We start from the raw sequence: 14,923 nt of genomic DNA on the forward strand, positions 1-14,923 counted from the left end.
AGTTGCCATGACAGTTTAGGTGGAATTGCTGGCTACATTTCAGTAGTGCTATAAAATGTCCCTTTCTGTTTTCAGTGACAAGCGTGTGGAAGGAGGGGACAGACTGAAAACTGAGACCACCATGGACCAAGTCTGGCTCCACATCCTGGACCCCAAGGAATCTGACAAAGGCAAATACGATTTGGAGTTAACGGATGGGACGGAGACACGCAAGTTGTCGACTGACTTGTCTGGGAAAGGTGAGCACTGAGTAGCCGACTGATGGCTCTTTTCTTTGGAAGATACTAGGACAGGCATGGGCGAACTACGACTCTCCAGGTGTTTTGGACTTCAACTCCAACAATTCCTAAGTCTGCTTAAACTTACCTCCATGTCTGTCTCTCTCTTTTTCTATCAGCTTTCGATGATGCACTGGCTGAACATCAAAAATTCAAGTAAGTTTTTGGTCCCTGAATCCTTCCTTTAAAAAAATATTTCCTCTTTGTTCTAATGTCATTGGCACCCCGTTTTCCATGCAGAAAGGCACGTAGTAGTGACACTGTGGGCACCTGAACAAGAAATCCCATGTTGAAATCCTTGGCCAGCTGCAAAGGCTTTGTCTATCAATTTCTGTTATTCAACTTGACCTACCTCACAGGATTGTTGTGTGCATGGAAAAGGAAACATTGCAAAAGAGGAGGGAAAGGCAGCCTGCAAACCAAACACTCACTGGGGTGCCAAATTTGAAAGGCTGAAAATTAGCCAAAAATACATTCACGTTTTCGTACCAAGACACCTAAACAATGCAAAGTGCATAATGGAGCGAAAATGTGAACTCACTACCAATGCAATTGCTCAGCCCCAATAACAGAGATTTATGTTGACAGAACGTATAAAAGGTCATCATTATTTGCTTAATAATGTGTTATTAAGTTGTTATGACTGGAAACCGCCCTGAGTCCCATCCAGGAGATAGGGCGGTATATAAATAAAGTATTATTATTATTATTATTATTATTATTATTATTATTATTATTATGTCAACTTATTATGCCACATAATTGAATGTGGTTTCAGTTATACTATGAATACCATAGAAAATGCTGACGGTCAACTTTGCCGTCAGTTCAGCTGCAAGTTTTGCCAGAAGTTGGCCATAGAATTGTGTTGGAAGTCTAGAGAGAATACTTCTCTGGCATTTTATTGGACCTCTGGAGTAACTCTATGGCACGCTTCAGTCGGACACCCAAAACATCATTCATAACGGGTACAAAAAGCACGGTTCCAAATTCAACATGGAAATCGTATTACACAAAGAGTCCTGGAACCTTGCGTAATATGCCGACCTGTTATATTAGAAATACATTGCCGCAATGGGAATCCCAATTTAATTCTTATCTCACTTTTTCATTGCAGACAAGCCGCTGTTGTGGAAGAGCGTGAGTATCTGAAAATGCATGCAAGGCTCTTTCTTGGATACATCTCTCTCTCTCTCTCTCTCTCTCTCTCTCTCTATATATATATATATATATATATATATATATATATACAGAGTAGAGTCTCACTTATCCAATGCTCACTTATCCAACATTCTGGATTATCCAACGCATTTTTGTAGTCAATGTTTTCAATATATCGTGATATTTTGGTGCTAAATTCGTAAATACAGTAATTACAACATAGCATTACTGCGTATTGAACTACTTTTTCTGTCAAATTTGTTGTATAACATGATGTTTTGGTGCTTAATTTGTAAAATCATAACCTATTTTGATGTTTAATAGGCTTTTTCTTACTCTCTCCTTATTATCCAACATATTCGCTTATCCAACGTTCTGCTGGCCCGTTTATGTTGGATAAGTGAGACTCTACTGCATATAGTACTGTTACACATTCAATGTTTTCCTAAACAGTGGGCAATCTCTCATATGTAGTGTTCCTAGGTTCATTTTCCTTCATTTTCCCTTTTAATTTCCTTTGCTCTCAGCTGAGAATTCCCATTCCCTTGTAGCAACACTGCTCTGCGGTTTCTGCAAAATGGAGCTTGAAACTCTCCATTATTTCAAGTTTAACAACAACAAAAAGCTCTGGGAAGCTGTCTTCCTCTCCTAAGATGTGGGGAAATATATGACATGACCTAAGACAACTGCACAACGTCGTACATTAAAAGGGAAGGGGTGTAATAATGGCAACAACAACTTCTGTTCTCCCTCCAGACCGAGCCAAAGTTGTCCGTGGCCTTCCAGATGTTGCCACCATCATGGAGAATAAGGTACGGCTGCGATTATGGACAGTGTGGTGCAGTGGTTTGAGCACAGAATCCGAGACCAGGGTTAGAGTTTCCTTCTTAACCAAGGAAACCGAAGGGTGACCTTGTGTGAGTCACATTCTCTCAGCCTCAAAGCAAGGCGAAGCTAAAGCTGCTCTCTTAAGATAGCCGCAGAAGTTACTTAAAGGCGTATAACAACAACAAAAGGTTATGGCCACACTAATCTTATTATTATTATTATTATTATTATTATTATTATTATTATTATTATTATTATTATTCTGCTTTATCTCTCAAAAAGCTATCTAAAGCAGCTAACAGTAGGAGCAATATAATATATAATTCAAACCTTAGAAAACATGCAAACAGTTGAAATAGAATTAAATATCTAAACTATTTAAAATAAACTGTTACCAGCATTAATAAGATTACTTCGATCGGCACAAGAGAGTTTTTGCCATTAATAGAGCCAGAGATGCATGTATTTATCTTTTTTTTTTGCCCTGTTCCATCAGAGATTATATCTTTTAAAGCCTGATTTCATGAATGGGAGTTTCATCGGGTTTCGACTGAAAGTAGACCAACAACAAATACCAAGCAGTATTTCAAAATGGAAAAAAAAACACCTCTGACTATTCGCTGACTAAGAAAATCCTATGAAAAATTTCATGGGGTCCCGTTAGGTGAAAGTTGCCCATAGATTTGTGCTGGAAAATTTGGAGATTCCTAGAAATAAGCTGACCAAAGAGTTGCTGGAGGACCTAAAATTCTTAGAGATTTTCATGATTTAAAAAAAAATACATTTTTTGGACTTTCATGGAGCTCCTAAGTCCAACAAGGCATCAGTGTTGATATAACACTGATGTATAGTTTTCCAAAACTGTGAAAAATGTTTTCATATTTTCAGTGGCCAAATGAGAATTCCCACAATAACACTGTTGTTGTTGTTATCATTTGTCACCCAGACCCTCTGCTTGACGTGCATCATCTCTGGCGACCCATACCCAGAAATCACTTGGTACAAGAACGAGAAGGCCATCACCTTCCAGGACCGGTACCGGATGGATGTGAAAGGGACAGTCATTACCATCACCATTGAGAATGTCAGCAGCGAGGACACGGGGAAGTTCAGCATCCACGTCAAGAACAAGTGGGGCTCCGAAACGGGGAGGGTGACCGTCAGCGTCTACAAGAGGGGCGAGGAGCCCAAGGAGGTCCGGGAAGAGATGGCGGCCAAGGGAGCCAAGCCATAGCTCCGAAACCCAGAGCTTATCCTCTGACCCGCATGAAAGCATCACTCAGAAGAGGCTGGTTTTCTTTCCTTGTGTTCAGAGTGTTTCCTTCCTTCGTCTCCAAGAAGCCACTGTCAGGTGGGATGAGGATCATGTTGCACTCCTGACATGGTTGGATTGCAATTCCCTGCAGTGATAAGGAATGCTGGGGGTTGTAGTCCAATCACTTCAGGAAGGTAATATAATTCCCACCCCTGCTGTATTCACGTCTAACCCAAAACACTTTCTTCTACAGCCCCCTTACTTTCTGGATGATGATGAGAGTACTTGATACTCAAGAGCAGGGGTCCCCAAACTTTTTAAACAGGGGGCCAGTTCACGATCCTTCGGACTATTGGAAGGCCGGACTATAGTTGGCCACCGAGCAATAATAATAATAAAGAGGGTTGGAAGAGACCCTTTGGGCCATTGAGTCCAACCCCCTTCTGCCTTTGTGCACCAAAAGCACAAGCAAAGCATCCCTCACAGATGGCCACCCAGCCTCAATATAATAATAATAATAATAATAATAATAATAATAATAATAATAACAATAACAACAACAACAACAACAACAGTAATAAAGAGGTTTGGAAGAGACCCCTTGGGCCATTTAGTCCAACCCCCTTCTGCCTTTGTGCACCAAAAGCACAAGCAAAGCACCCCTGACAGATGGCCTCCCAGGCTCAATGTTATTATTATTATTAATAATAATAATAATAATAAAAATAATAACAACAACAGTAATAAAGAGGTTTGGAAGAGACCCCTTGGGCCATTTAGTCCAACCCCCTTCTGCCTTTGTGCATCAAAAGCACAAGCAAAGCACCCCTGACAGATGGCCTCCCAGCCTCAATGATGATGATGATAATAATAATAATAATAATAATAATAATAATAATAATAATAATAATAATAATAATAGGAAACCTTGGGTCATTTAACCCAACCATCTTCTGCCTTTGTGTCGTGGGGGCCGGATAAATGGCTTCGATGGGCCGCATGTGGCCCCCGGGCCTTAGTTTGGGGACCCCTGCTCAAGAGTAACACATTTACTTGGCAGTGAGTTGGAAACTACCACAATCCTCTCTCTTTGGGCCCCTTCGCACTTCATGATTCCACTTTAACAGCCACGGTCCCATCCTGGAGAATCCTAGTTTTGCAAAACAGTAGACCCTCCAATTTGCAATTTAGGAAAGAATACAGCAGACTCTTCAATTTGCAGAGTTTAGAGCATAAGACCACTGTGAAATTGGAAAAATGCACACCTGAGGAAGAAACGCTCTAGGAACCTCTAGGTCTTTCAGTGTAACTCAATGCTCAATCATCAAGTTATGCTGGAGGACCTACAAATGCTTAGAGAAGTGTTACTTATAGGAATTTCTAGGTCCTCCACTGTGACTGTGTCCTCCACTGAAATCTGTAGGTCTCCCTCCAGAAGTTGACCATGAGGATTTGTTGGAGGACCTAGAAATGTATAGGGAAAACATCCTAATAATAACCACAAATAATCAAATTTGCAAATGCAGAGGGCCAACTGTACTTAAAATTCTAAAGCCAACCGTTCTAGTGCCTATATAGAAACCTAGGAGCCAGAAAGGTTCTACTCCAAAGCCCCCATAGCATTATGATTCCACTTTAACTGCCATGATTCCATCCAATGGAATCCTGAGATGTGCAATTTTATGGGGCATCACAGTTCCCTGGTCAAAGATCCCTTAAACTACTAATCTCAGGATTGCATTAGATGATAGCCATGGCAGTTAAAGTGGAATCATGGTGCTGTAACTATGTAGTGTGAAAGTGCCTTCCCTATCCTCTAACGTTTCAGACGTGAGACAAAGCAACATCAGGGTCGAGGTGAAGCTGGCAAAATGTATTGAAGAGGAAGAACACTCGAGTTAGGAGAGGCTGCAGAAGTTTGCATTTGCCTGAACCAACTGGGAAGGACAGGATTTTGTCTTTCCTTTCCTCTTTGATGAGTTAAGTGAGTGCAAGCGACTCCTTTTGCAGCAATGGAAAGAAGCTGAGGACAAAGGAAGAAGGTGGGAAGAAAAGAGAGACGTTGGGACATTTGAAAGGCAGCTGAAAAGGTGGGATAGCAATGGATTAATGGGGATGTCCCTGTAGAATTAGGTTTCCGTAAGTCGGAAGTCAACTTGAAGGTACTTAACAACATGATGCCTTCTTTTGGTTTGACTGTCTCTGTACACATGTGAGGATACCAAGGCACAATCACCCAAAGGCAAATGCTGCAGTCATGTGCATGTTAATCTTGAATATTTATAAATGGGGCATTGAAATGGCCATGCATATGTAGCCCACGTCTTAAAAAATTTGCAAAGCACAGTGAGTAGAAACCAGGATGTAAATCAATTCACCAGCTAAAGTAAAACTATGCATGAAAATCCCACTGATTCATGTCTTTTCTCATTTAACCAACCCCAAGATCTATACTTTGCTGTTGTGTGGTTCGTTCTATACCTTTTCAGGTGTATGTTCAATAAATCAATTTGGAGATTACAACCAAACAATGATGGCTTGACACTGATATTTTGCACTCATAAACTCAGAAGACCATTCACACTGCAGAACTATAGCACTTTCGGCGTCACTTTATCTGCTACCGTGTTTCCCCGAAAATAAGACAGTGTCTTATATTAATTTTTGCTCCCAAAGATGTGCTAGGTCTTATTTTCAGGGGAAGACTTATTTTTCCATGAAGAAAAATTCACATTTATTGTTGAACAAAAAAATGAACATTGATTATATACTGTACAGTAGTTGTCATCACAAACCATCATAACCAAACAAACTGTGAATCCTATCAATAATTTCTTGTTACTACCATTATTCCCATGTACAACAATCTATGGTACGTACATTTCCCGATCCTACATGCTCTGGTGTTCTGTTCAACGGGCATGCTTCCAAACAAAAACTTTGCTAGGTCTTACTTTCGGGGGAGGCCTTATATTTAGCAATTCAGCAAAACCTCTACTAGGTCTTATTTTCTGGGGATGTCTTATTTTAAGGGAAACAGGGTATTGCTCCATCCCATGTATCCTGGGATTTGTAGTGCAATTCTATGGTCAACTTCCACTGAATGTTTGCTCTCTAATAATAATAATAATAATAACTTTATTTTTATACCCCGCCTCTATCTCCCCAAAGGGGACTCAGGCGGCTTACATGGGACCAAGCCCGAATAAAAACAATAGCAATATAAATAATAAAATAATAATAATAAAACTTTATTTATATACCGCCCTATCTCCCGGATGGGACTCAGGGCGGTTTATAGTCATAAAAGCAACACAAACATTACATAACAACATAATACACATTATTAAACAAAGTAAAATAATACAATTATGACAATAAATCACACTTACATGACCAGATCAAGGGGACGGGAACCATAAACCCAATATATTAAAATGTATCATTTTAGGCTAGGGAAATCTTATGCAATATATTCAGGCTCAGAAATCGGCGGTAGTCCAAAATATAATTACTCAAAAACCTGCCGACACCACCAGGTCTTCAGTTCATAAAAAACAACAATAGACAAAAGACATGCACAATTATAAAAATTTAAACATTAGCCAATAAAAACCAATGACAAGAACTAATAAAAACAAGGATTAAAACTGAGAGGTTGTAAAAGTAGACTGAGTAAGGTGCACCATATAAATATTGTAAACTCTAGGAATCTCTAGGTTCTCCAGCTTGACTGGAAAAAGTTGACCTGGAAGATCTAGACATTTAATCAAATCTGTGATTAAGCAAATCCACGAAAAGTCAGACCTACAAATGCAGAGGGTCAGCTGAACAGATATTTCAAAGTCTGGAAAAAATCCAAATATTTTGGATAAGGGAGATTCAGCCTGTAGCAACAACACAGCCCAACTTGTAGGGACTCAGTTTCCCAACATCCCCAGCCCTATTAGCCATGGGATTGGAGACCACAAATTTCTCAGGTCAGCTCAGAGGAACTCTAATGCAGGACACATCCATGGCACATCAGCTTAAACTTTAGCTCCCCAAGGTCAGAGCAAGGGAAGAGTTGGCAAAGTTCACTACAATTGCTCAAAAAAACCAGTGACCTCCTCCAATGTTAAGTGCAGTCAAATGGATCTGCTCCATGAAAGAAACCTGGTTGCACTTGAACTGCTCCCCAAAATGCAACGAAGCATATTTCTGTGCGTACATCTCATATTATTCCAAGTTACTCACTTCTTTGTTTCATATTGGATCTATTTTTCCAAAAGCCAATTGCAACAGGAATCGAAATCAAATACATACAAAAAAATCAACATGTCATAAAATTAAAGAGCAATCTAAGGGTAAATTAAATAAGCTCTCATTTTAAAAAGTTAGAATTTTTTTTAGAAAATTAAACAAGAAGAGAGGAAGGTGCAATACAGATGCAATGATGGAAAGACATTTCTGCTGCACAGAATTCAGAAAATAATTGCTTTGTTGGACTACAACTTCCATCATCCCCCATGAGTACCATTACAGAGTTATGTGACTATATGTTGCATACATGCCAATAGGTACATATAGGACAAATACTAGAATGTAAATTTTAATTAAATATTTATTTATTTATTTAATACATTTATATCCCGCCCTTGTCACCCCGAAGGGGATTCGGAGCGGCTTACAATTTAAATTTACATACAATATTATATTATTAGCATAGCACAATACTGGCAATAAATTACTATATTGTACTATATCAATATATTGTAATATTATTAGTAATATTACATGTAATATATAAAATATAATTAATATTATATTGTATTATTAGTATTATATTGTATTAAAATAATATTATTAATATTATATGCATATACAATATAATAGTATATATTATTGTAAATTATATTGTACTAGCTGTGCCCGGCCACGCGTTGCTGTGGCAAAGTATGGTGGTATGGGAAATAAAGTATTGAGAAATTGGTGGTAGTTAAGGTAAAGATAATCCAGTGCAAAGCAGATAATATAAGATTACAAATGGGTTATATAGCTGTGTGGAAGGGCCTTGAGTCTACACTGCCATATAATCCAGTGCAAATTAGATAATCTGTGGAAGAGGCCTAAGTGAGGCCTAAGTCTGCCTGTCCCCTGGGCTGAGTTCGTTGCTAGGAGACCAAGTGGGCAGTGATTAGCCCTCTAACTGGCAGCAATTGGATAAAAACAATTATTCCTTTCCCTTTAATTAGGACTTTATTTTTCTTTTCTTTTTGTTGTATCAACCTAGAGGCGTGGATGATGGGTTGTGTTGTCAAATTTCGAGGTTGGGGGGCCTGTAGTTTTGTTGTTTTGCCGTTCGCCGTGATGCCATCACTCATTTATATATATAGATAGATATATGCATATATTTATGTGTGTATATATACATACATACACACACACACACATATATATATATATAATTAGCATAGCATGTTACTGGTGGGAGGGGCCTACATTAATTTATTAACTATTACTATAATAATTAAAAGGCACACAACTGGATCTTTCAAACTGAGTCCTGCTTTAGTCATACTAGAGTAGACTAAATCAATGTGACTTGAATTGGTTGTGATTGAATTATTGGTCTTGTCTTTGACAGCTCTTGCAAAAAATGATTCATGTTCTGTAACTGAATGGATCACAATGAAGGGAAAAACACCTTCTTTACTCCTCCAAGACACACAATGTTAAAAAGTACAAGCCCAACAATACAACCCTGTGATGGGTTAACTTTAGGAATGATATAGACTGGAAACAATCAGAAGGCATCCAACAACAAAACCGACATTATATTTCTTACGCTAAAGAATATGCAAGGGTTGTGAATATGAATGAGTTATGGATGCCTAACTCTAAGTTACACATTTGTAACTTGTGAATCCTCATCGCAGTCACTTGGCTACCAATGTTGACCAAGGTAGGTCAGAACCTCCAGGGCACAGGCCATGTGCAAATTAAGCAACAGCACAGCAAACAAGGCTCAACGGCATGAAGACCATGCCAAAGATAACAATCCATAGTTGGGCTTCAAGTGATGATTCATCTCAGACCTTCAGGGCCATGCTGGAGATAGATGCCTTTGTGAAACGGGAGGCCACCAGAGTTGGATTTGATCAATTCTTTCCCATCAAGTATAAAGCTAGTAGCAACTGCAGATCTGATACTAGTTCTACATGGTATAGGATGATCTAATTTTTTCCAAGGTGGATAATCTTTTTTTTCATTAAAAGAGTAGTATTGTTTCTGAAAAACATTGCTGGGATGGAATGACAGATGACTGTTTGAGCTCAATTGTCCTCTTGCCATGAGCAAGGCATTAAAAACTTGGAGAGGGTTTTGCAAAGCCCAGAAAAGACAAAATAAAGAGGAAGGGCACCAAAAATCCCAAAGGACCGGAATGAACCTTTGGGACCTGACATTCCTTGGATGTGTGTAGCCACTTTCACATCATGGCGATCCCATAAATTTTATAAGGTTTTCTTGGAGTACATCTACCATTAATGCAATTGGACACTACTTGAACTGCCATCGTTCAATGCCATGAAATCTTGGGAATTTTAGATGTATTTAGATAACTTCTGGGACTCCATAGCATTGAGACATGGCAGTTTAAGTGATGTCAAACTGCATTAATTCTTCGTTGTAGATGCCTAATGTTGCTATTAAACTGAAGGAAGAATTTCCAAATGTGCATCTACACCAAGATGAGTAAATTATATTTGAGTTTTGACTATAAATATGTGAGGCTTACTGCCTTGGTTGCTCGTCCCCCAAACCTTGACTATATGATTTGGCAATGACTGTTCCTGAATCCATCAAGGGTTTCTCCAGCACAATGAACGGGAGGTTATTCCTACAAAATACAGATTAATGATTGATATCTCCGGGTTTCATAATTCACAGCTTCACTTTGGACATCTTTATAAATAGCACCTGGCGCCTTAGTCAATGCCCCTGTCCTTTTCCTACCGGCTACTCCATTGTCTTAACATTCAGGATTACGGCAAAATGGCATTCAACGGCACGTGGCAGGTCTATTCCCAGGAGAACTACGAAGATTTCCTGAAGGCTATTGGTAAGCAACTGGTGGGCTATGTTATCAAAGGGGATTACATTCCTCCATAGAGCACCAATCCCTAAACTGAGGCCATCTAGATAGGTAACATGTCTCCTCATCCTCATCTTTGAGGGATAGGAACTGTTTTCTCGAAGACGCTGAGCTAGAGACCTTGCAAAACTACAACTCACATGATCCCATAGCATTGAGCCATGGCAGTTCTAGTGGTGCGAAACGGCATTAATTCTAGAGTGACCAAGAAGTTAAATGAATTTTTGGCCCAATCCAACAGGAGAACATTGATGTCCATAATCCTTGCATTTTCAGTGCCTAACCAAAAGCATGGCTACTTATTTTTGGGATTCTGTTCTTCAGCTTTGCCCGATGATATCATCAAAGCCGCCAAAGACGTCAAGCCGGTAACTGAAATCCGCCAGACGGGGAACACCTTCGTCGTCACCTCCAAGACCCCCAACAAGTCTGTCACAAACTCATTCACACTGGGGAAAGAGGCGGACATGACCACCATGGACGGCAAGAAAGTCAAGGTAACTCACATTTACGTTGACCATATGATCGTGTTGGAGAGCCTATGAATACCTAGAAAAATCGTCTCTAGGAATCTCTAAGTTCTCCACGATGACCAAACCATGTTAGAGGACCTACAAAAGGCTAGAGAAATGTTCTCTCTACGAATCTCTAGGTCAGAGGTCCCCAAACTAAGGTCCGCAAGTCAGATGTGGCCCTCTGAGGTCATTTCCTTGGCCCCCGCCCTAAACTTTAGCTTAGGGTTACCCTAAGTCTGAAACAACTTGAAGGCACACAACAACAATCCTAATTGACTTGATTCTCTCATCAGCCAAAAGCAGCTCCATACTTCCCATTGAAATACTGGTATGTTTATGTTGGTGAAAGCTGTTTTTGCTTCTAAAGATTGTATTATTTTATGGGTTTTTTTGCACTACAAATAAGATATGTGCAGTGTGCATAAAAATGGTTCATTTCTTAAAATACAGCCCAGCCCACCAACAATTTTGGGGACTATGAACTGAACCTGGGCTTAAAAGGTTTGAGGACCCCTGCTCGATGTCTTCCAGGGCAGCTGATGCATAACAATACAGAAAACCAATGAATGCAAACCAGTCTAGTCCAAGAGTGGGAATCATATAACCCTTCAGATGTTGTTGGACTGCAACTCCCAGCATTGCTTCCCATTGACAATGGCTGGCTAAGGCAGTTGGCTGTAAAGTTCCCATTCCCTTTCCAATCCTTCTCCCTTTGTATTAATTTAATAATATGTGCGCCATCCTGGGATCTTTTGATACTGGAAAGGAATCTGTGAAGAAGTAAAATAAATAACTACCCCCTTTATCTCCACTGCTCAATCAATTGTTCAACAACATCTTTTATTTCCTTATTCAAACAGTGCACAGTGAACCTGGTCAATGGGAAGCTGGTCGCCAAATCGGATAAATTTGTCCATGAACAGGAAATAGTAGGCAACGAAATGGTCGAGGTATGTAAATCTTGTGAATCTGAAGAAGAAATAGAAAGTTTATTTCTTTAAATCCAGATGTTCTACAAGCACCGCAGCTCCCACCATTTAGTTACACCAGGCATGGGCAAACTTCGCCCCTCCAGGTGTTTTGGACTTCAGCTCCCAAAATCCCTAACAGCCTACCGGCTGTTAGGAATTGTGGGAGTTGAAGTCCAAAACACCTGGAGGGCCAAAGTTTGTCCATGCCTGAGTTACACTGTTGTGGGATCTGCATCCCGAAAACATCTGGAGAACACCAGACTGCCTGTAGCTGTTGCAGAGTTTTCTTAACATAGATCTGTTAATTATTGTGTATATTAAATAAAAAATAATGTGTGGCATTTAAAAAAAGGATGATGATGATATCAACAGCTGTGCTATCTGTCCTGGTCGTCTCGTTGTCTTGTCCTCGGTGTGTGGCTTTCTTCTGCCACTAATGGGTACATCTACACTATAGTATTAATGCAGTTTGGCACCTCTTAAACTTCCAAGGCTCAATGCTATGCCATCATGGGAGTTGTAGTTTTATAACGTCTTGAGCTTTCTCTGCCAAAGAGTGCTAGTGGTTCAACAAAGTTACAACTCCCAGGATTCCGTAGCATTGAGCCATGGAAGTTCAAGTGATGTCAAAACTGCATTAATTCCACAGTGTAGATGCACCCTAACTCTGTTCCTATTTGTGATCACATTCCATTGATTTCCTAATTTACTTTCCCCAATCTGGTACTACAAACCTCACCATCCCCATCCATTGGGTCTACCATGTTGACTGGGAATGATGATACATGTAGTCCTTTCCATCCGGATGGGATAGAGAAAAGGTGCTATGAATGATTATCTGCAGTCATTCCAGTTCTAAGTTTCATAAGGGTAAAAGTAATAACAACAACAACAACAATAATAACTTTATTCTTATACCCCACCACCATCTCCCCAAAGGGACTTGGGGCGGCTTACATGGGGACAAGCCCAACAGTAACATTCGGTTAAAACATGATTTATGAATAAAAGCAATGCAAACAATAAATATACATAAAACTACATAAAACATAGCCATTTCTTTAAAATCTAACCACAGATACTGCATATGCAGAGGGAGACTTGCGCAGGACCCTGTGCAGGGTTCGTGGATAGTATTGGGAGGTTTTCCCCTGACCTTAAGTCTAGTCATGTCCAACTCTGGGGGTTGATGCTCATCTCCATCTCTAAGCCAAAGAGCCAGCGTTGTCCATAGACACCTTCTAGGTCATGTGGCCACTGGCATGACTGCATGGAGCGCCGTTACCTTCCCGCCGGAGTGGTACCTATTGATCTACTTACATTTGTATGGTTTCAAATTGCTGGGTTGGCAAAAGCTGGGGCTAACAGCTGGAGCTCACTCTGTTCTCCAGATTTGAACTGCCGACCTTTCGTTCAGCAAGTTCAGCAGCTCAGCGGTTTAACCCGCTGTGCCACGGGGGGCTCTAAGTTTAATAAATAATTAGAAATAATAATAGATTACACAGCTTTCTTCTTTTTCCACAGACTATAACATCTGGTTCAGCAACATTTACCAGGAGAAGCAAGAAGGTTTAAAGCAGAGAGGAAGGATGCCTCCGTTTATTAGTACAGCCGACCATCTGTATCCACAGATCCTGCACCTACTGATTCCACCATCCATGGCTTGAAAATATATATATACAGTAGAGTCTCACTTATCCAAGCTAAATGGGCCAGCAGAACCATGGATGAGCGAATATCTTGGATAATACGGAGAGATTGAGGAAAAGCCTATTAAACATCAAATTAGTTTATGATTTTACAAATTAAGCACCAAAACATCATGTTATACAACAAATTTGACAGAAAAGATAGTTCAATACGCAGTAATGTTATTTTGTAATTACTGTATTTACGAATTTAGCCCCAAAATATCACGATATATTGAAAACATTGACTACAAAAATGCATTGAATAATCCAGAACCTTGGATAAGCGAGTCTTGGATGATTCTACTGTATATACATAAAACCCAAAAAACAAACCTTAATTTGGCCATATCCTATAAAGAGACACCATGTTACTCCACCATTGTATATAATGGGATTTGAGCATCCAGGGATCTGGGTGTGGATACCGATATTTTTATATTTGGATAATAAAGTACTCTGTATATCATGGATATCGTCTGGATTCGTTTCCTTTACCGAAATGCTAAGTACTTTTGGCTGAATCTGCACTGTAGAATTAATGCAGTTTGATTCCACTTGGCTCAATGATCTGAGATCCCGGGAGCTGTCGTTTTACAAGGTCTGCAGCCTTCTCTGCCAAACTACATCTCCCAAGGTTCCATAGCATTGGATCATAGTCATTAAAGTGGTGTCAAACTGCATTAACAATACAGTGTAGATCAGGCATGGGCAAACTTGGGCCCTCCAGGTGTTTTGGACTTCAACTCCCACAATTCCTAACAGCCTACCGGCTGTTAGGAATTGTGGGAGTTGAAGTCCAAAACACCTGGAGGGCCCAAGTTTGCCCATATTATTCCACTAAATCCAGTTTCTGCCACCTGAGGAATTCTGGGACTTGTAGTTTAAGGGCTTTTAAAATACTCCGCCAGAGAGTTTCTGGGTCTCACTAAACTACAAACCTCAGAATTCTGCAGCAAACCGGATTTAAAGCGGATCCATGCTCATTTGTAGTGAAGGCCCAAAGCCTGGGAAACATTCACACTGGTTGCCAATAGCAACCGGCAACCCTTTCCCCATTGGCTGAGCAGCACCCGCGCTGGGAAAGCGGGA

General features: G+C 40.0%; 2 protein-coding genes across 2 annotated transcripts in view; both read left to right on the forward strand.

The window, feature by feature from the left end:
* Positions 1-5,929, forward strand: part of myom3 (myomesin 3) — a 41,291-nt gene extending 35,362 nt beyond the window's left edge. Inside the window, exons 33-37 of the mRNA XM_062962452.1 lie at positions 76-239; positions 398-434; positions 1,396-1,418; positions 2,196-2,251; positions 3,214-5,929. Coding sequence (XP_062818522.1) covers positions 76-239; positions 398-434; positions 1,396-1,418; positions 2,196-2,251; positions 3,214-3,501 — 568 coding nt within the window. The 3' untranslated portion in view covers positions 3,502-5,929. The remainder of the gene's footprint in view (positions 1-75; positions 240-397; positions 435-1,395; positions 1,419-2,195; positions 2,252-3,213) is intronic.
* Positions 5,930-10,466: 4,537 nt separating this feature from the next.
* Positions 10,467-14,302, forward strand: LOC100561857 (fatty acid-binding protein, liver). Its single transcript, XM_008120794.3, has 4 exons — positions 10,467-10,624; positions 10,982-11,154; positions 12,033-12,122; positions 13,668-14,302. The coding sequence occupies exons 1-4, from the start codon at positions 10,498-10,500 to the stop codon at positions 13,716-13,718; spliced, it is 441 nt and encodes a 146-aa protein (XP_008119001.2). The 5' UTR covers positions 10,467-10,497; the 3' UTR covers positions 13,719-14,302.
* The last annotated feature ends 621 nt before the right edge of the window (positions 14,303-14,923 follow it).

This window comes from Anolis carolinensis, unplaced genomic scaffold (assembly GCF_035594765.1).
Source record: "Anolis carolinensis isolate JA03-04 unplaced genomic scaffold, rAnoCar3.1.pri scaffold_10, whole genome shotgun sequence".
Lineage (NCBI taxonomy): Eukaryota > Metazoa > Chordata > Lepidosauria > Squamata > Dactyloidae > Anolis > Anolis carolinensis.